Source organism: Euprymna scolopes, chromosome 36 (assembly GCF_053919585.1).
Source record: "Euprymna scolopes isolate OS-2025 chromosome 36, ASM5391958v1, whole genome shotgun sequence".
NCBI classification, from domain to species: domain Eukaryota; kingdom Metazoa; phylum Mollusca; class Cephalopoda; order Sepiida; family Sepiolidae; genus Euprymna; species Euprymna scolopes.
In genome coordinates, this window is record NC_136517.1 from 51,464,966 (window position 1) to 51,487,111 (window position 22,146).

The following is a 22,146-nucleotide window of genomic DNA, read 5'->3' on the forward strand; positions in this document are numbered from 1 at the left end:
CATCAGAGCACTTTCCGTTAAAATTCTTGTGTAACAGGCACAGAGATGCAACATTACAGCAATGGGATAGGGGTTGGTGTGTGTGTGTGTGTGTGTGTGTGTGTGTGTGTGTGTGTGTGTGTGTGCCTAAAACAAAAAAGTGTTGAATGTGTAGGTTTTTATGCATCGCATTTACCATGTAAAAAAAAAAAAAAAATGTCTTTTCGTGAACAATGTCCAAAGTAAGTTTTTTTTCTCTTTAAATCTGAAAATAATTTTATATAGTCATGTTCAGTCCAAGCAAGGCATATTGCCACTTGAGCATAAGGAGCTATTATTTAGGACCATGTTTAGAAGAGATGAGCTAGATGTTGGTTTAAACATTTAAACTTCTGCGTGGCTTATAGCCAAGGAATCCGGTAAAAGACAGGGGATTCCAAAGTCTAGCATACCATCAAAAGAAATTATCACAGTAGAAGGTTTTCTAGTATCTAGGGGTGAAATTTTGTTGCTAAACGAGTTTGTCAGGGGTATGTACATTGAACGGGTACAAGATTCATTTCTTAATAGAACTCAGGCGTTGTTTTATAAATATATTGTCCGTATCAACAATGAGGAGACGGCTGTATTTTTTTTTAATAAAAACAGTTTTGTTTTTTTTTATAAGATCTTGTTTTTATCAAAAAATATCTGTGTGCATTTTAAGGGACTATATCTGCTCTCAACATAGATTTTTTACTTATAGAAGTAGACAGGGCTGCAAATTCTGGGAGCTCTGAGGAATGGACCAGTGATCATATCTCTTTCTCTCTTTGACAGAATGGTCATTACTGACGAGCCATTGTACTCTTCACAAATCGTCACCATTGACTCCGGTTCTGCACCATTCTGAGCAACTCGGCCATGTCGTCTGATATTCTTGATTTTGGTCTTCCACGTCCTCTTTTGCCAGAGGTTAGTCGTCTGTTTTGGCTACATGTCCCTAAAATCGCAAATTCCTGTCATTGATGTTGTTCAGCAGTCTTCAACATGGTCCAATCTTCTCCAAACCCCATTCATTTGTATGTTTGTCCACCCAGCTTAAGCTTTTAAGGTTAGTGGGTAGGCTACTTTTTTTTTTTTTTTTGATTTTCAGTTGATAGGGATTCCTAAGAAAGTACTTTTACAAATGACTCGTAGCAAACTTTTCCAGATTAGCCATGGTGTGTTCTGTTAAATTCATTGTAATGACTTTACTAAAATGATTTATTTTCAATGATGTTTCAAATTTTTTCACAATTAAAACTAATATTTTTTTCCAATTCTTCCAATTGCTGCATTGGCTGAATATTTCACCATATTCCGTCGGTTTACATAAGATGCCAAAATATGCTGAAGCAATATTCACAGAAAAAACTTTTCATTCTCTGCATAAGTACTTTCTCTCTCTCTCTCTCTCTCTCTCTCTCTCTCTCTCTCTCTCTCTCTCTCTCTCTCTGTTTGATAGAATGGTCATTACTGACCAGCCGTGGCACTCTTCATGAATCGTTGATATTTACTCCAGTCCTGCGCCATTCTGAACAACTCAACAAAGCTAATGTCTGCGATGGCCTCTATGTTGTCTGACATTCTTGTTTTTGGTCTTTCACACCCTCTTTTGCCAGGCAGTATACCAAAGAACAGATCTTTTCTTAGGCCGACTGTTCTGGCCACATATTCCCAAAAATCATGAAGGAAAGCAGGAAAGAAAGATATTCTAAATAAAAGAAAGAAAAGAAAGAATAGTGATAGAAAGTCAGGCAAAATGGATTTAAAAGGATAAAGAAGGAAAGATATTTTGAAAAACAAAGAATGATAAAATACAATCTGTGGTCCCCCCTCGCAAAACTTTCACAAGAAACACTCGTCTAGCTGTAAACACTATCAATAATTCCCCCCACTCTTTATCTGTGCCTAAACCTAAACGTAGATTCCATGAACAAAGCTTTTTTATTAGAACTGCACGCCTGTGGAATTGTCTTCCGTTTTCCTGCTTTCCGGCTGACTACAATATGGTTGTCTTCAAGTCTAACGTAAATAAGTTCTTGATGAGCTGTTCCATATAAGTTATCAAATTTAACAAATTTTCATTACTAATGATTATTATATTGTCCAATTTCTACTGTACACTCTTTAACCCTTATCCTTGAGTTGCCTCTTTGACCTTGATAATGAGTTGATACCTATGAAAAAAAAAAAAAAGAAAAAGTCCAATGTGAACAAGTTCTAATTGAATCGTCCCCCTAAGTAATCCAAGTTTCAAAATTCCCACTGTTTACTATGCTAAAATCACAATGACTAATGTATACCTATTAACCCTTATCCTTGAGTGGCCTCTGGGCCTTGATAAGTGGTGACACCCTTGTAAAAAAAAAAAAAAAAAAAAAAAAAAAATCACAATTTCATGTCATTAATGTTGTCCAGCAGTCTTTGGCATGGTCCAATCTTCTCCAGAACCCATTCGTTTGTATGTTTGTCCACCCAGCTTACATAAAGAAATCTACGGTAGCATCACAATTCAAAAGCAGCAATTTTCCTCTTGTAGACATTCTTCAAGACCCAACATTTTCATATGTATCTTGCTATTGAGAATACAAAAGTTGTAGGAGTCGTTTCTTTGTGCATTGTGAAATGGATCTGTCTTTGCAGATATTGGTCAGCATAATCTTTCCTGTATTTGCCATTACAATACATCGTCTTACTTCTTTGGTGTCATCTACTTTGTTTGTGAAAACTGCACCCAAGTAGTTAAAATTTACATTATCAAGTAAAATTATTAGTAGTTTATAAGTAGTATATAAGGATATTTCTATTCATTGGGTTTTTATAAACCGAACAGTTAAGGTCGTTTAGGTTGAGTAATGTTAAGGAAATTTAATGGCAGACTAATTTATAGTTTGGAAGTGTATTAAATTCTGTTGAGTCTACTGTCTACTGATTAGTTCAGGGAAACTAATGTGGCACGTAGATAAGGAGTATTTCATCGATATATTTAAAACAGTAGGTAGGATTGTTAACTAAAACAGCATAATTATTTAATTATGTCGTTTGGATCATGCAACAATGCCAATTTAATGAGATTTGGCAAAAACTCTTGGAAGTATCTCTAAGAAATTTTAAATTTAAATAAACAGACAAAATGCTTTTGAAACGGCGTTTAAGACACAAATATTTTATTAAAAAATCATTAAATTTAAAAAATAATTTTTAAATTTGATCTTTTTTATTATTAATTTCGGATAGTAAAATAGCCATCATCAGAGAAAGTTTGTCTCTTAGAAGCATCTTTAAGAAATTTGAAATTTTTAATTTATCAGACAAAATGTCTATGAAATCACGTTTAAGGTGGAAATATTTTATTAAAAAAATCATCATATACATATTTTTTAATTTATATATTTTTAAAATTTTTTAATTAATGTCAACGATTATTGTTATAAAGCGTTTTTATAAGTAATCAAACTTTCATATAATTTGGATTCTTCAAACTGTTGTTATCTTGGTATTATTTTCACAAAGTTTCTGTTGTTGTAACCTGGGCCCTTCTTCAAGTGTATTTCGTCAAACTCGGAAATCTTTTTTGTCAATCTCGGGAATCTTTCTGTCAAATTCGGAAATCTTTCTGTCAGACTCGGAAATCTTTCTGTCAGACTCGGAAATCTTTCTGTCAAACTCGGAAATATTTCTGTCAGACTCGGAAATCTTTCTGTTAAACTCGGGAATCTTTCTGTCATACTCGGGAATCTTTCTGTCAGACTCGGAAATCTTTCTGTCAAACTCGGAAATATTTCTGTCAGACTCGGAAATATTTCTGTCAGACTCGGAAATCTTTCTGTCATACTCGGAAATCTTTCTGTCAGACTCGGAAATCTTTCTGTCAGACTCGGAAATCTTTCTGTCAAACTCGGAAATATTTCTGTCAGACTCGGAAATATTTCTGTCAGACTCGGAAATCTTTCTGTTAGACTCGGGAATCTTTCTGTCATACTCGGAAATCTTTCTGTCAGACTCGGAAATCTTTCTGTCAAACTCGGAAATATTTCTGTCAGACTCGGAAATATTTCTGTCAGACTCGGAAATCTTTCTGTTAAACTCGGGAATCTTTCTGTCATACTCGGAAATCTTTCTGTCAGACTCGGAAATCTTTTTGTCAAACTCGGAAATATTTCTGTCAGACTCGGAAATATTTCTGTCAGACTCGGAAATCTTTCTGTTAAACTCGGGAATCTTTCTGTCATACTCGGAAATCTTTCTGTCAGACTCGGAAATCTTTCTGTCAAACTCGGAAATATTTCTGTCAGACTCGGAAATATTTCTGTCAGACTCGGAAATCTTTCTGTTAAACTCGGGAATCTTTCTGTCATACTCGGAAATCTTTCTGTCAAACTCGGAAATCTTTCTGTCATACTCGGAAATCTTTCTGTCAAATTCGGAAATCTTTCTGTCAAACTCGGGAATCTTTTTTTCGAACTCTGGAATCTGCATGGAACTTTAAACAGAACCCTTTATCTAATCCACGGGGGTAGCATGCTATCATTCCGTCAGCCATGACCGGGTAGAAGTTCTAAGTAATTTTTAATTGTATTTTGAACATCGATCATACTACAGATTGAACCTTTAACCTCCAGAAGAGTGTAACTTACAACTGAATTTTACAAAGTATCTTATCCATCATGTCACAGGTCCACGTGGACAACAAATTTTGACCAGTTTCAATCCTCTTATAATGTTTTTCATTAATTAATTCGTTATTTTTCATTCAAATCAATAATTTCAGTTCAAAGTAATTTACCAGTAAAAATTAACCTTTCATTTCTTTTATATTTTATAGTTGACTATGATGAAGCAGACTGTAAAAAGCAAGTGAATTTTCAGAAGGAATGGTTGAGGGAACGAAGTAGTCAAGGTTCACCATGTGGTAAGAAAACCCCAAGACAAAATAACCATCCCTGTTTTAAATCTCTTAACTTTGTTGTACCTCGGCTTTCCTGTAAACCTTGGATTGTGTGCAATGAGACTTCCTCCCAATTTTACTTTATTAATGCTATACTAGCAGATGTACCCGGTGTTACACTGGACAAAAGTGTAACATATTTCTATTAAAACTTCGGCTCTCTTGCAGTTTAGATAAACCAAAATATGAAGAAAATACTTGGACATATTTGAGGCTTCACCGTCTGTAAGAGTGTAATTTGATTGGCTATTGAAATTGACGTAATTATTGTAAAGTAATTAAAAAAATTATTGTTAAATAATCGAATTATTGTTTAATTATTAATTACTTAATTATTATTATAAAAAATATAATTATTGTAAAAAAAATTTTTTAAGTTAAAAAGTCATATAATTTTAAGCTAAGCAATTTGATTAGCTATTGAAAGTTAAACATTTTACTTTATTTTAAAACTAGCAGTTCAGCCTGGCTTTGCTCGGACACTATCTACTGTTCATAACTTGCCCTACGTGTAAATACATTTTAGGTAAGATTTCAAATGTTTAGACCAAAAATTGTCTGAGTAATTTCGTACAGACCACAGAGGTAAATTTTTTATAACTTGGACCCCAATTTTAACCCCTTAACATTTATTATTTTGGTTTCTAATCAAAATAAAAAAGTTTTACCCATGTTCAAGTTACCTACATCTAAAATTTCAAGTGCTTAGACCAAAAATTTGCGGAGAAATTTGTAGAATCAGCAAAGGTCAACTCTTTCAATGTTGACCTTTTGGCAGCCAAATTGTCGCCCCAAAACTCATTAAAATGCTTGCCGCATGTCTGAATACCTGTTATGTATAAATTTTTAAAGTTCAGACCCAAAATTGGCTGGGTAGTTTGCTAGACACCGCTAAGGTCGAATCTTTTGAACTTTGACCCCTTAGCAGCTCAAATTTTCAACCCAAACCGATTAAAAAGCTTGCCTTATCTCTGAATAGACTTCATGTAAAATTTCAAATGTTTAGACCAAAAATTGTCTGATTAATTTGGTAGAAACCGCAGAGCTCAAATTTTTTTAACTTTGACCCCAATTTTGATCTCTTAACATTTACTTTTTTTGGGCTAAAATCAAATTACAAAGTTGGATCCATGTCCAAGTAATCTACATTTAAAATTTCAAGTGTTTATACCAAAAATTGGTGGAGGAGTTTGATAGAGTTTTCAAAGGTCAAATCGTTGAACTTTGACCCCTTAACAGCCAAATTTCTGGCTGAAAACTGATGAAGAAGATTTTCTCAAATCTCAATACCCTATATGACAAATCTGGAGTCTCTAGACCGAAAATTGATAGAGTTATTTGGTAGGGAAATGTACACACACATTTTCATTTTTATAGACATACTAGCAGTTCAGCGCGGCTTTGCTCGGGCCCTATGTACTGTTCATAACTTGCCCTATTATGTAAGATTTTAAATGTTTAGACCAAAAATTGTCTCAGTAATTTCGTAGAGACTGCAGGGGTCATTTTTTTAACTTTGACGTCAATTTTGACCCCTTAACATTTATTATTTTGGTCTCAAATCAAAAGAAAATTTTTTAATCATGTCCAAGTTAACTACATCTAAAATTTCAAGTCTTTAAACCCAAAATTGATGGAGAAATTTGGTAGAATCTGCAAAGGTCAACTCTTTCAATGTTGACCTTTTGGCAGCCAAATTTTCGACCCAAATCTAATTAAAATGCTTGCTGCATGTCTGAATACCCGTTATTTATAAATTTCAAATGTTTAGACCCAAAATTGTCTGAGTAATTTGCTAGACACCGCTAAGGTCAAATCTTTTGAACTTTGACATCTTGGCAGCTCAAATTTTCGACCCAAATCAATTAAAAAGCTTTCCCTATCTCTGAATACACTTCATGTAAAATTTCAAATATTTAGGCCAGAAATCGATTGAGTAATTTGGTAGAAACCGCAGAAGTCAAATTTTTTAAAACTTTGACCCCAATTTTGATCTCTTAACATTTATTTTTTGGGGGCTCAAATCAAATTAAAAAGTTGGATCCATGTCCAAGTAATCTACATTTAAAATTTCAAGTGTTTAGACCCAAAATTGGTGGAGGAGTTTGATAGAATTTTCAAGGGTCAAATCGTTGAACTTTGACCCCTTAACAGCCAAATTTCTGGCCGAAAACCGATTAAAATATTTTTCTAAATCTAAATACTTCTTATGTCAAATCTCGAGTCTCTAGACTAAAAATTGACGGAGTTATTTGATATAGAAATGTACACATGCGCAGACATTTTCACTTGTATAGATATATAGATTTTCTTTTTTATCTGACAGACAGATTAATTTTACGTATAATATGCAGAGTTTTGATAAACATATTGTGAGATTTTCATCTATATTTTTCACTCACGCAATTTTTCCCTATTTATCAACTCATGGTATTTTTACTTGTGCTTTTTAAACTGAGACATATTTTTGGGGAGCCATTTTTACATAAATTTGTTATTTTGATGTATAAAGTTTAATTTTGATGTATAAATTTTAATTTTGATGTATGAATTTTAATTTTACTAGCAGTTTAAAATCAATAAATATTTATTGTTTTATAATTGGTATTAGCAATAGAAAATAAAGTTTTAAATTTAAAACAAATTAAGAGAATCTTTTTAGGAATCGGAAAATTTTTCCGATTCTAATACAGAATCCGATACTTCAAGAAGTTCTGATTTTCCCGATTTCGATTCCGATTAATAATTCCAACACTAATTTTTATTTGTGGGGGTTATCCTAAAGGTAATATCTATACAAATAATTACCAGTGTGCTTCTCATCAAGTGCGTTTTACATTCATGCAGTAATTTATTGGGTAAGTGAAGCTTTATTTATACCAAATATGGATGGATTACAAAAAAGATTGTGAATTTTATTAACAATTTCATGTGTGATATTTTGTTTTTGGAGTGAAGGGGGAGTCATGCTGTAATAAAATAATAGCATTTCTTTAAGATAAGTCAAAAACTATATAGTCCCCGACTGATGCATTGAATTTTAGGAGAAAAATAAAAATTAACCCTAAAAGGTGTGTGTCCCCCCCCCCTAAAACAACCTGGGGCTCAAATATTACGTTTCCAAATATATGTCCATGTGGTCTTGCTTTTTGGTAATTTTCAGCAAAATCTAATGGTTGGAAAAGACTTTATGTCCTGAAAAGTGCTATTTTGGGCCATTTTGACCCCTTTTAACCCCCTTGTGACGCGACCAGAATTTTTTATCAAAGTCTGAGAATTTTACATTTTCTCCCTTGGGTAGTTGTAACTTGATGCAAAATTTCAGAAAAATGTAATGAGTTGTTATTGAGAATTTTGGGAACGAACGAACGAACGGAGGGTGAATTCTAAGGTCCAAATCCGACTAAGTCGGTGGACCAATATGTTCATTGAAAATCCAAAAATTCTACTTAATTATTTCCATTATTCTCATCACACACACACACACACACACACACACACACACACACACATATATACAGAGAGAAATGAACTGCTAGTTATATTTATATTTCAAAATAGATGAGGAATCTTTGCTAAATGCCCCCTCTTTCTTCTGCCAAAAAGAAATAAAATTCTATATTTCTTGGTGATTTTAGAATTAGAATCGGTAATTGTATCGAAATCAGAAAAAATATTGAAATTGTTCCATCACTATTAATAATTTATGGAAAGAGGAAGGCCCTCCGAGTGACAAGTCCATTCAGAAACTGTTATGGTGTGATGGTGATTTACCCTATTTTGAGAATATATGGACTCCCCCAGGCATTATTTATAGAGCAGATTACAATGAAGCACTCTTTATATAAATACATACTCTCGTAAATATAGCACCGTGTTGTCTTCAGTCCTTCAAGATCACAACAGGAATACACCGCCTACTTATGAGACGATCGCCAAAGTGTCATCATATATTGTATGGCGATAAAACAAACACTTGGACATTCATGACTGAAACGTGATGGACAAAGCAGGTATAGACTCGAGTTTATTTGTACCAAATATGGTTGGATTGCGGAAAGAAGTTTAAGGATTCTAGAAGTTACATTTATAGGGGGGGTCGCTTACCTTGTATTTATTGTAAACCAAATTAGCATGTATTTTTTTTTAATATACAATCATAATAAATATGAGTATTTTTATATGGATGTAATTTCATTTTCTGAGATTTATTCGACAATATAGAGAATTCAAGTTTGATCTGGCTAAGTGTTTGAGGGTCTCTAGACTGCAGCACAAACTCATTTGTAGGATGATTCATTCCAACCGACCATCCAGAATGAAAGTCACAAACGAATATTTTAAATACTCTATGTTGTTTGTAGCGAGCAATTCATCTCTAAGAAGCATTCTAGCTCTTATGAAATCGATGGGAGGTGACGGTAATCAAGTTGTTAAAAACACAGACTGGTGACTTGGATGTTCTAAGTTCACAAAAAAATCACTTTCACTTATGATGTTGGCAACTTTCACGTGGTCTCTCCTGTAACCTCCAATGTCTTTCTAGAAATAATTCTGACTAGAAAAATATCGGCGAAACCAATGCTAAGAATAGAATCTTTGGATTCATATGATATGATGATGATGTTGAAGCAGATAAGATGACGATCATTGAGTCAGTAATGATCGCATCATAATACGGTGGGTCAATTTTTATGACGTGCCCCAGCGTATTATAAGCACCCCAACCTCCTCATGTTAAGAATGGCTTTCGAGGTTTCGGGGGTGCTTATTTCAGAATAAACAACTCACCTCCCCCCACGTCAAAAGCCATTGTTAACATGGGGAAGTTGGGGTGTTTATAATATGTTGGGGCACGCCGTAAAAAGTGACCATACGGTGGCATCACAAAATGAAGACATCATAATACAGTGACATCACAAAATTATGACATCAATCCTTATAACAGAGCAAAGGACCCAACACAGTGGATGACATCAGTCTTAAAATAGCCAATCGAAAATTAAAGCTCACATAAAACCGCATATTGAATGATGATATTTTTAACTAGCTTGATTCTATTTTATTGGTAATCACAGGTAGGACCATACGAAGGTTGATAATATCTCAAGTGAAAATGGTGTTATGAATCTGATATCCATCTTATGGCACATAATCTATGATGAATCCATCCTTTCGCGATAATATTTCGGTGGTAGCATGATACTCAAGATAAGATGATAGATGAAGATGATAGGGGAGTAAGTTTATTGCTAATCGCCTGAGGCGCCCTTACCAGGGAATGCCGACAGAGCTGGCTAGGCACTTTTTGCAGGTCAAAGTGCTCCTTATCGGGTGGGGGTGGGGGCGCTGATTTCTCAATCCCACTTTCCAACCCTGGTGTTTAAGTTCTTGCAGTGGGAGAGAACTAAAAACACTATCTATGCATTTATCTATACAGGCATATATATTTAGGCAAACGTTATGAAATCACACCGAATGTTTCTGCTTGATGATTTAGTCTGTCGGTCAAATTGGTGCATGTAAGTACTGTGAGTTTCTTTTTCCATTTTTTCTTTCCTTTTTTCTTTTTCTTTTGTGAGTACTTTCGATTTTATTCTACTATATATATATATATATATATATATATATATATATATATATATATATATATATATAAAATAAAATAAAATAAAATAAAAATTACAATTAAATTTACCAAAATGATCCAAGATGGTAAAACTAAAGTATATTATAAATATTAAAGAATTAATATTTATAAAGTAATCTCAACCAGATGTAAAAGCTCGATAAAACTAAATAGGAGATAGAGCTTATAATAAGACTATATATATATATATATATATATATATATATATATATATATATATATATATATATATATATATATATATATATAAGTTATAAAATATATATGGCGATTAAGCTACACTGAATATTCTGCGTTTCATCCACTCTATGACTCTTCAGGCTTATGCGTGCAGTGTAGCTTAATCGCCATATATATTTTATAACTTACTAACTAGCTCTACCTACGTATTGAGCACGTTTGAAGTAAATACTTAAAGTTTACGCATAAATTTATACTTTCGTATATTAATTTTATGTGAGTAAATTAAGTAGTTATATATATATATATATATATATATATATATATATATATATATATATATATATATATATATTAGAAAAATCTTATTATTGAAAATTTATTTAAATTAGAAAAAAAAAAAACATTGTAAACCTGTAAGGAAGGTATACAAAATTTCAAGAGGTACAAATAAACTTTTAGCATCAGTGTCCGTGCGAGTGCAAAAAATAAAAAAATAAATAAAAAATAAGCCACAGTAGCCAAGCTCGAACTTCCAAACCAAAAGTGGCGAATGTTTAAATTAAGGCTAGTTAATCGAAAAGAGGGGATGACTTTCGAAAATATCAGCGAAAAAACTGACCCTTCCTTGTAGAAAAGTGTCCAGTCAGAGGTGAAGGAATTAATGTTTTTGGCCAATTTTTTTGATATTTGTCGTCCGAAGGGTCGACCTTCAAAACGATACCAATCTTGTGAAAATCCATCACTTCTGTCGAAAGTTTTAGGCAGACATAGAAACATACATACATACATTTGAACAGACAGGTGAGACAAGAGGTAAGCATATATCATTTCATGCTATGAATGCATATTATTGTGTAGAAAAAATGTGTTAACATGGTTGTTACTCTTATTGTTAATATCGTTGTTATCATTCACTTACTAGGAGTAGTCACACAGGCCATCATCAAAGATTTCTCCTTGAGAACAACTTGTGGTGTTCTCTGGAGTCTGAGTGACAACAAGTCTCCCCAGATTTCCAGTACTCTCCAACTTTTTTCGATAGCCTTTGTAGATGAATTTATGTTATCGAAACAGCCACTTATAATTGATTTCTCGTTGGCAGCAACCATCGGTCTTCACTGGAATTTGAGTGGCAATAAGCTTTCCCAAGGTCCCATCCCTCTTTGCACTCATCCAGCGGTCTGACTAGTGCTTTCTCTTCTCAGTTTTTCCATCCTCCTTGACCCTCATCACTTATTTAGTGTGGCACCACTTTATGGTGACATACGCACAAAAAAGGGGGCGTATGCATGGGGCGTAGGGGTTAACTTACTATTATACAGTTTCAGTTTTCATAATTCCATGTGATGTTTCTTCGTATTTTACATCTGCAGCAGTTTCTGTATGTCCGGTTTGTGATTGTAGAGCTATCAAGGATTTTCCTTCATATTTCAGTCATTCTTATTATTGTTATCCACTGTATCTTCTCATGTTGGTTGGTTTTTGTTTTACGGCATATCAACCCTTTTCAGATTATTTAATGCCGAATCCAATGATTTTAAAGAAAAGTTTTTGATAGAATCTATTTGGGTTTTTTTTTTTTCAAGTCAGTTTCTATTTAACCCATATTTTGGACCCTAACAGGTACTATCACTCCGGGTCAGAGTGGACGTGGGAGCAATGGCAATTAAGGGGTTTCTCCTCCACACTCCCCAAACCCCGCAAGCTGAGGCCTCACCATCGGATATAGTTTAAGGTCATATCCAGGACCTGTATCTTTCAGTCATCTCTCTAATTTCAATCTCTCCCATCTTTTTCAAAGTTTTTCAGTATTGTCCTTAGCGCTCCTACTATAGCAGTATGTATCCTCTGCTGCTGTATCCTTTGTATCTGTCATTCCTGAAGAATTGGTTCAGCTTATGCACGATCTTCAAAAGATTCTGGTCGTTATTTTAGTATCAATATAGTTTCGAAAAAAATTTCAAAGCTCTCCTACTAAAACACACCAGTGCACAACCTGGTCAGAGAAAAAAAGGCAGAGTAGCCTTACAAACGCAAGGAATGACGTCACTAAAAGGCACAACGTTTTTTTAGAGGATTGATTGATCAATAGTCTTACAATGCAACCTCTCTACACCCGGGCAATGTATGCAAATAAAAGGTGCATATAGTAGAGAGTGTCGATAGAAAATGGGTAAAAAAACTCATCTCCCTAACATGTGTAAATCTCACACCTTATAAGGCATAAAAAATACTCTCCTCCCTAACATGTTAAAATATCACACATTATAAGGCATAAAAAATACTCTCCTCCCTAGCATGTTAAAATATCACACCTTATAAGGCATAAAAAATACTCTCCTCCCTAACATGTTAAAATATCAGACATTATAAGGCATAAAAAATACTCTCCTCCCTAACATGTTAAAATATCACACCTTATAAGGCATAAAAAATACTCTCCTCCCTAACATGTTAAAATATCACACATTATAAGGCATAAAAAATATTCTCCTCCCTAACATGTTAAAATATCACACCTTATAAGGCATAAAAAATACTCTCCTCCCTAACATGTTAAAATATCACACCTTATAAGGCATAAAAATACTCTCCTCCCTAACATGTTAAAATATCACACCTTATAAGGCATAAAAAATACTCTCCTCCCTAACACATTTAAATATCACACCTTATAAGGCATAAAAATACTCTCCTCCCTAACATGTTAAAATATCACACCTTATAAGGCATAAAAAATACTCTCCTCCCTAACATGTTAAAATATCACACCTTATAAGGCATAAAAATACTCTCCTCCCTAACATGTTAAAATATCACACCTTATAAGGCATAAAAAATACTCTCCTCCCTAACACATTTAAATATCACACCTTATAAGGCATAAAAAATACTCTCCTCCCTAACATGTTAAAATATCACACCTTATAAGGCATAAAAAATACTCTCCTCCCTAATATGTTAAAATATCACACCTTATAAGGCATAAAAATACTCTCCTCCCTAACATGTTAAAATATCACACCTTATAAGGCATAAAAATACTCTCCTCCCTAACATATTAAAATATCACACCTTATAAGACATAAAAAATACTCTCCTCCCTGTTCCAAAAAAACATCTATATATATAAAAGGCAAAAATCTGTGTGTATGTATGTATGTTTGTATGTAACGCTAAAACTTTTGAAAGACGTCTCACCTGTCTGTTTAAATGTATGTAATTATGTATGTATGTATGTATGCCTAAAACTTTTGACAGAGGCGACGGATTTTCACGAGATTGGTGTCGTTTTGAAGCTCGACCATTCGGACGACAAATATCAAAAAATTGGCCAAAGACATTAATTTCTTCACCCTCAACTTTTCTACAGGTAGGGATCGCTTTTTTGCCGATATTTTCAAAAGTCATCGCCTTTTTTTCAATTGTCTAGCCTTAATTTAAACCGATATCACTTCTGGTTTGGCGATGGGCCCATAGCTAATGTTTTACATTTTTTTTTCTTTTTCACTTTCTTTTCCTCCTTTGCAGGACGGGTTCGAATCTGCCTTCCTACTACCATTTTTTTTTTTTCGCGCTCGCAATTTTTTTCTCTCTTTTTTTTTTTTTTTTTTTTTGCTCAACCAACACCCTTACACACACCTCCATTTTCTTTTCCGCCTTCGCGTCACAGGTTCGAGCCTGCCTTCCTACTACGACTTTTTTTTTATTTTTTGCTCAACACTCACCGCATAACACTTGGCCAACGCCGGGCACCCAGAGTAGTCAACAATAAAGATCAAGTTTACCAAGTAAATTTGAAGAAGATATTAAAAGGGAAAACGTTAAATCGACTTACACTATCTACAAATAAGATGTTTTATTTAACTTGGAATATGTAAGAACAATAAAAGACTGTTTATACGTGTGTATGTATATGTATACGAACGAGCATGCGTGAAGTTGAAAATCTTTGTCGCGCAGATGAGTTCGTTGTGTAAACGTTTCTGGGCGTATACGAGAGTTCGTTAATATAAACACGTGTATTCATTCTTAACTTCAAAAAGAATGTATCTTCGTTTTTCTTAAAACAATAACGCACTCTCAGGCGTGTGGAAAAGGCATGTGTTCACCTCCACGTTTCGAATGAAAGAGAGATAGAGATAGATGGCTATATCACAGAAATAAAGTAAAGAAAAGCGAAACAGGAAGTAGAGAATGCCACCTGTCGGACAAAGCGGAATTCGCGATAAGGGTAGATAACCGGTGCGTAATTGAGATACGTTTGTGTGCGTGTGCGTGTGTGTGTGTGTGCGACATATCTGATAGGATATCAGTTCGAAAAAGCATCTGCCCATAAAAGGAAGGTATGTAACGTCTTTTCTATGAGAAAAAGGTATTATGCCCCACTAGATTTCAGAGTTGATTTAGAAACCTATGTAAAATTAAGAAAAAGTAGAAAATCATTTTTAGTAATAACACTAGTAATAATACTGTTGCCATATCTGGGCAGGAGCTGCTAAAAACAGCCTTTCCTGCCTTGACCGAGTACAAAATAGACTTCGTGGCTTAGTGGGGGATGCCCTTTTCTCTACCCTGCAACCTCTCTCCCACAGAAGAGACGTTGCGAGCCTATACTTGTTTTATCGTTATTTCCATGGCAGGTGCTCGTCTGAACTCCAATCTCTGGTCCCCCCTCGCCAATCTTTCACGAAAAACACCCGTCTAGCTGAATCCACTGTGAAAAATTTCCCCCACTCTATATCTGTGCCTAAATCAAAACGTGGGTTCCATGAACAAAGCTTCTTTCTTAGAACTGCACGCCTGTGGAACTCTGTTCCGTCTGCCTGCTTCCCACCGGACTACAACTTGGATGTCTTCAAGTCCAACGTTAACAAATTCCTAATGAACCGCCCCCTTAAGTAAACACTTCATCAAATCTCCACACTAACGTAATGTACTTGCAATAACCCTTATACCTGAGTGGCTTCCGGGCCTTGATAAGTGGTGATCACTGTGTAAAAAACAAAAAAAAAAACAATAATAAAGTTTATTTGATGTGGGGATTAGAAACTGATGTTGTACACATGTGTAAAGGAATAATAGAGAGAACCTTATACAGATACTGGTTTGGAGTTAATTGTTAGGAAGTTTTAGGAAGATGCTTGTATTTTAATTAAGGGTTGCTGCAATAGGGAGTGTCAATAAGTTGGGTAAAATCACCGATCCTCCCAAGAAGTTTGACTATTACATCTCATTTAGCTGACATGAAACTATAAAAAGAGAATATAAAATCAGCGTTCTTTGGGCCCAAGAAGTTCGTGAATGAGAGAGAGAGAGAGAGAGAGAGAGAGAGAGAGAGAGAGAGAGAGAGAGAGAGAGAGGGGGGGAAGAGAACCACGTGACTTACATCACAGCATTCAAACTTAACTTAGATTTAATCATGTGCATATTTTTGTACTTTTGCCCGCTATGCATCCTATTTACAGATTTAATTTTGGGTCGTTAGCCCAGGACTCATTTGTTTTTTGATCACATTTCAGATAATCAAAAACTTCCAAAGGTGAAAGATGACAGTCCATCGAATGCGTTATATAACGAAAGGTTTGTATTTCAGTTAAGCAATTACCATTACGTCTATCTTTGAAAGGGAAAATGTTTTCGTTTCTGCTGGGTTTTGCATTGGCACAACAAAGATGTTCATTGCTTTTGGCTTGGTTTGGTCATTTTGTTTTATGGCATATCAACCCTTTTCTGATTATTTAATGCTAAATCCAGTCATTTTGTTTTATGGCATATCAACCCTTTTCTGGTTATTTAATGCTAAATACAGTCATTTTGTTTTATGGCATATCAACCCTTTTCTGGTTATTTAATGCTAAATACAGTCATTTTGTTTTATGGCATATCAACCCTTTTCTGGTTATTTAATGCTAAATACAGTCATTTTGTTTTATGGCATATCAACCATTTTCTGGTTATTTAATGCTAAATACAGTCATTTTGTTTTATAGCATATCAACCATTTTCTGGTTATTTAATGCTAAATCCAGTCATTTTGTTTTTATTCATTAAAGAAATATAGGAGAATATATATATATATATATATATATATATATATATATATATATATATATATATATATATATATATACTAGCTGTACCCTTCCACGCGTTGCTGTGGCTCAATTTGGTTTAATGGAAAAGTCTAATGAAAACAGAAAATGCATGTTTCTTATATTCTTAGTACAGCAATCCACTCCAAACAGTAAAATAAAAAAGGCGAAAATGAAAAAAAATGGTACTCTTGTAGAATTGAATCCTGATCCTCGGGATTACCGTCAATCATGGCTTGGGCTCGACCAACAATCAGTGGATAAAGCTGAACGTAGCAAAAATGTTGAAACGCTAAATGTTTTTTTTTTTTTGTTTTCTGTATAGAAAAATGTGAGTTAGTAATTGATATTTGAGTGATTGGGGGGGGGGGGTTACTGTACACAGATTCGAAAAAGTTGTCCAAAAAACAAATAAATGAAAGCAAAGCTAAGGTAAGTTATGTTTCTACCTAACTGGATAATTGTTTAGTGTTTTTATGTAATGTAAAATGTTTAATCGTCTCGAAAAACAGAAATGGTTGCAGACTCTGTTGAATACGTTAAGTTTGGGAAAGTAAGTTGAAAACTAAAAACTATAAAATACAGTGTCAAAACCCCACCGAATATATGTTACTATAACATAGGCTGACATAATCGGTGGGTTTGTGACAGTATTTTGTATAGTTTTTTTAGTTTTAACTCACTTTCTCAAACTTAACGTAATCAACAGTGTCTGCCACCATTCGCATCTTTCAAATACACCGATAAACACTGTTTTTCGAGCCGACTAAAAGTTACATTAAATAAAAAGGGTTTGTATTACTAAACACAGATACAAAGAAGTTGTCAAAAAATAAATATATAACAAATAAATTTTATCAAAGGCAAGAAAAGTAAATGTTCTACCTAACTGAATAGCATTGTAGTGTTTTTATGTAATGTATAATGTTTAATCGGTTCAAAAACATGCAGTGTTTATCGGTATATTTGAAAAATACAAATGGCGGCAGCCTGTATCGAACGCGTTAAGTTTAGGTAAATTTTTGGAAAATGAGTTTAAACTAAAAAACTATACAAAATACTATTAGGAACTCACTCAATATATGTTACTGTGACGTAGGCTGACATATAATCAGTGGTTTTAATCTTTTGCTCGATACAGATGACGACTTTTAAGAGTCCCTTTTAGTGATTACCTGGTTTGAGGATATTTGTACAACTAAACGGCAAATCTGCCCCCAAAATCCGGTATTATTTTACTTTAAGGCCCGTCTCATGTTTTTATATAACGAAATATTTTATTGTAGATTTCGGTGTACTAAAAACGAATCTGCAAACTGTTTCCATCGCAAAAAGAAAGTTTTCATGATATGAAGAAATTACTTTTTCGAAAAGTAGGTGATCACTTTTCAATGTAAATTTAACTTAGAATGAGCACCTACTTTCTGACCACCTGAGAGAGGGGCATTTTTCTGTGTGCTTCTTGGCTAAAAAGTTTTTTGTTTGATTTCTTTTGCATGATAATAACCCCTGGACTCTGGGACTATTTCCCATTTCACAGCCGTAGCCTTCGTTTATGCTACGCGTAAGCATAAACGAAAGCTGTTTAGCCAATAAACATGGAAAAACATCACCCCCTCTCTCAGGTGGCTAGAAAGTGGGTGCTTATTTTAAGTTAAATTTACATGGAAATATGATCGCCTACTTTTCGAAAAAGTCATTTCTTCATATCATAAAAACTATTTTTTTGCGACGGAAACGGTTTGCAGATTCGTTTTTAGCATACCGAAATCTTAAAAAAATTTTTTTTGTTATATACGAACGTGAGACGCACGGCCCTTTATGGAAAATTTTATCAAAAATCCGGGAGAAAATAGTTTTCAATAAAAACAAAAAATGAATTCGATAGAAAAAAATGGATGCTATTTTTAAAAATTTTCTGCGTTTCTTGGCTAAAAAGTTTTTTGTTTGATTTCTTTTGTATTTTGCAATTTAAACAGGTAATTTTAAAGGATTTTCCAATGGTAGGAAGAAAGTCCCCCCCCCAAACAAAAAAATCGTGGCCACAAAGTGGGTGATAATTTTACATTAAATCATTATGGAAAAGTGATCCTCCACTTTTTTAAACTAACATTTCTTCATATCTTGGAAACTACTTGTTTGCCTTAATTATAAACGTTATTTTCGTTTTCAGCGAAAACCTATAAAAGTGGTAATTTTAAAAGAATTTTCACGGGTGGAGTAATTCTTCATATTTACCTTCTTTTTTTTTCCAATAACATAAGAAATTAAGAATTAGACAAATTTATTTTAGGTAGGCTTCGCCAGGAAAGCTTTTAAAAATTAAAAATTAAGATAAACAAATGGTGCTAGTGCACTTACCGATCCACACTATTTTTTAAATCGTATTTCCAAGTTTAATTAAAGTTTTATGATATGTTTTTTTTTATTCAATTGTAGGGTTAAAGTACAAAAACATATATATATATATATATATATATATATATATATATATATATATATATATATATATATATAATTTAAAAAATAGGGATTTTTTTCCCCCATCTATTACTTAAATAGTTAAATGTTGTAATTCAGAAAGTCCTCAACCTGTGGTGCACGTGAAAGGCGCATTTCTACCGGAAATGAAATATGGCGGACAGTCTCGCAGTTACGAAAAATATTTTTATTTTATTTAATATATTTTTATAATTTGCGATCTTAACGATCTTAATTTATTTTAATAACATGCAAACAGTCCTTGACTTTACACATAAATTTTCTGAAAATTTCAATTAAATTGGTAATGTAGAAATATGGGTTTATGGACTTTGAACGAACCAAGAATTACATTTATATATATATATATATATATACTTCTATATATATATATATATATATATATATATATATATATATATATATATATATATATATATATATATATATATATATATATTAGCATTTCAGCCCGGCCTTGCTTGGGTGTTTGGATGTGTCTGTTGAGCAAAAAAAAAAAAAAAAAACGGTCCATTTTTTTAAAACTTTGACCCCTATTATGACCCCTTAAAATTTACTGTTTTGGGCCCAAATGAAGTTATTAAGTTAGATCCATGTCCAAGGAACCTTTATCTAACATTTCAATTGTTTAGACCCAAAATTGTCGGGGGAGTTTGGTACAGTTCTCAAAGGTAAAATCGTTGAAATTTGACCCCTTAACAGCCAAATTTCTGGCCGAAAACCAATCACATAGATTTTCCCAAATCTCAGTACCCTGTATATCAAATTTCGAGTCTGTAGACTAAAAATTGTTGGAGTTATTGCGTAGAGAAATGTACACAGACGCACACACACACACCACACACACATACACACACAGACACGTTCACTTATATATATATATATATATATATATATATATATAATTTCTTAATTTTATGACATAAATTAATATACGAAAGTATAAATCTATGCTTAAACTTTAAGTATTTACTTGAACAGTGCTCAATACGTAGGTAAAGTTAGGTAGTAAGTTATAAAATATACATGGCAATTAGGCTACACAGAATATTCTGCATTTCATCTACGCTAGGATTCTGTGTAGTTTAATTGCCATATATATTTTATAACTTACTATATATATATATATATATATATATATATATATATATATATATATATATATATATATATATATATATATATATACTAGCAAAAGTACCCGTCATGAATGACTCAAATAATTAAATGACCGGTTAATATAATTTGAAAGAATCTTTGCAATATAATAAAAATTTTTAAAATATGTAAATATCAAGTCTATTGTCATATCCCTCTTTCACTGGTAAACCATTATTCCTACATTACAACATCCTTCATAATTTCCAGTAAAGTCAGATACATTCTATTTGGTCTATTCAGATTACTATTCTCATTCTAGTTGTTATTTTGACAATGTTTTAGCCATAGACCGTAGTACAGCGAATAAAGGTATTGAATAGAATCAGTTCTAAGTGACAACAGATTCTCTCTCCTCTGATCTTGAGCACGTGGTACAATGGGGAAAGGAGTAGCTGGTTACTTTTAATGCATCTAAAACCAAGCTTCTCTCTTTACATCATCAACGTTCTGATCCCCATCTGGCATTAATTGAAATGAATGGATCTCGTCTTGAGGAGTCCTCAAGTTTTGACAAGCTTCTGGGCTTGGCCTTTACTCCTGATCTTAAATGGAACACGTACATCAAATCTGTTCCCAAGGCCGCTGGAAAAATGGTGGGATCCTTCTATCGATCTAGTAGATATCTCACTGCTGATGCAATTCTCTATCTATATAAGAGCCAGGTACGTCCAAGGATGGAATACTGTTGCCACATCTGGGCAGGAGCTGCTAGAAAGGACTTGTCCTGCCTTGATAGAGTTCAAAATAGACTTCGTAGCCTCGTAGGAGATGTCCTTTTCTCTTCCCTGCAACCTCTATCTCACAGAAGAGATGTTGCGAGTTTGTCTCTGCTGTATCATTATTTTCATGGAAAGTGTTCGACTGAGCTTCAATCTATGGTCGCCAAACTTTCACAAGAAACACTATCAATAATTCCCCCCACTCTTTATCTGTGCCTAAACCTAAACATAGATTCCATGAACAAAGCTTCTTTCTTAGAACTGCACGCCTGTGGAATTGTCTTCCGTTTTCCTGCTTTCCGGCTGACTACAATATGGTTGTCTTCAAGTCTAATGTAAACAAGTTCTTGATGAGCCGTTCCACTTGTTAACAAATTTACCGAATTTCTATTACTAACGATTACTATATTGTCCAATGTCTACTGTACACTCTTTAACCCTTATCCTCGAGTGGCCTCTTGGCCTTGATAAGTGATGAAGCCTATGTAAAAAAAAAAAAGTTGAAAGTTCGATCTTCACGATAATAACTAAGAATGAAATAAAAATAAAAATTGCTTAACGTTTCTATCTGGTCATGGTGGACGAAACGAGAACAATCTTCCCTAGCATATTAAATAAAAAAATCCATCTTAAAAACCAATGTAGGTTTTTTATGTAATGAATATGAGTACATCCGGGTCTCTCCATACAAGAATGTGATTGACTGGTTAAGCTATAAATACTGCCTGGTAGAGCTGCCTGGGAAAGACGTTGAAAGTTACGCCAAAAGCTTTATGCTAAGGATATACGAACTCCAACCATGAACACTCATTCAATAAGGCAACTTACTAAATTATTAGTCGAATACAGAAGCAAAGACCACCCAGTTACTTCAAACGAATATAT

The 22,146-nt window shown here is 33.6% G+C and overlaps 1 protein-coding gene across 4 annotated transcripts in view; it reads left to right on the forward strand.

Moving 5' to 3' along the window:
• LOC145260474 (uncharacterized) overlaps positions 1-22,146 on the forward strand; it is a 146,319-nt gene that overhangs the window by 36,482 nt on the left and 87,691 nt on the right. For all 4 annotated transcript variants that reach the window (XM_080118571.1, XM_080118569.1, XM_080118567.1 and 1 more), the window contains exons 5-6: positions 4,829-4,915; positions 16,307-16,367. In XM_080118571.1, coding sequence (XP_079974697.1) covers positions 4,829-4,915; positions 16,307-16,367 — 148 coding nt within the window. The remainder of the gene's footprint in view (positions 1-4,828; positions 4,916-16,306; positions 16,368-22,146) is intronic.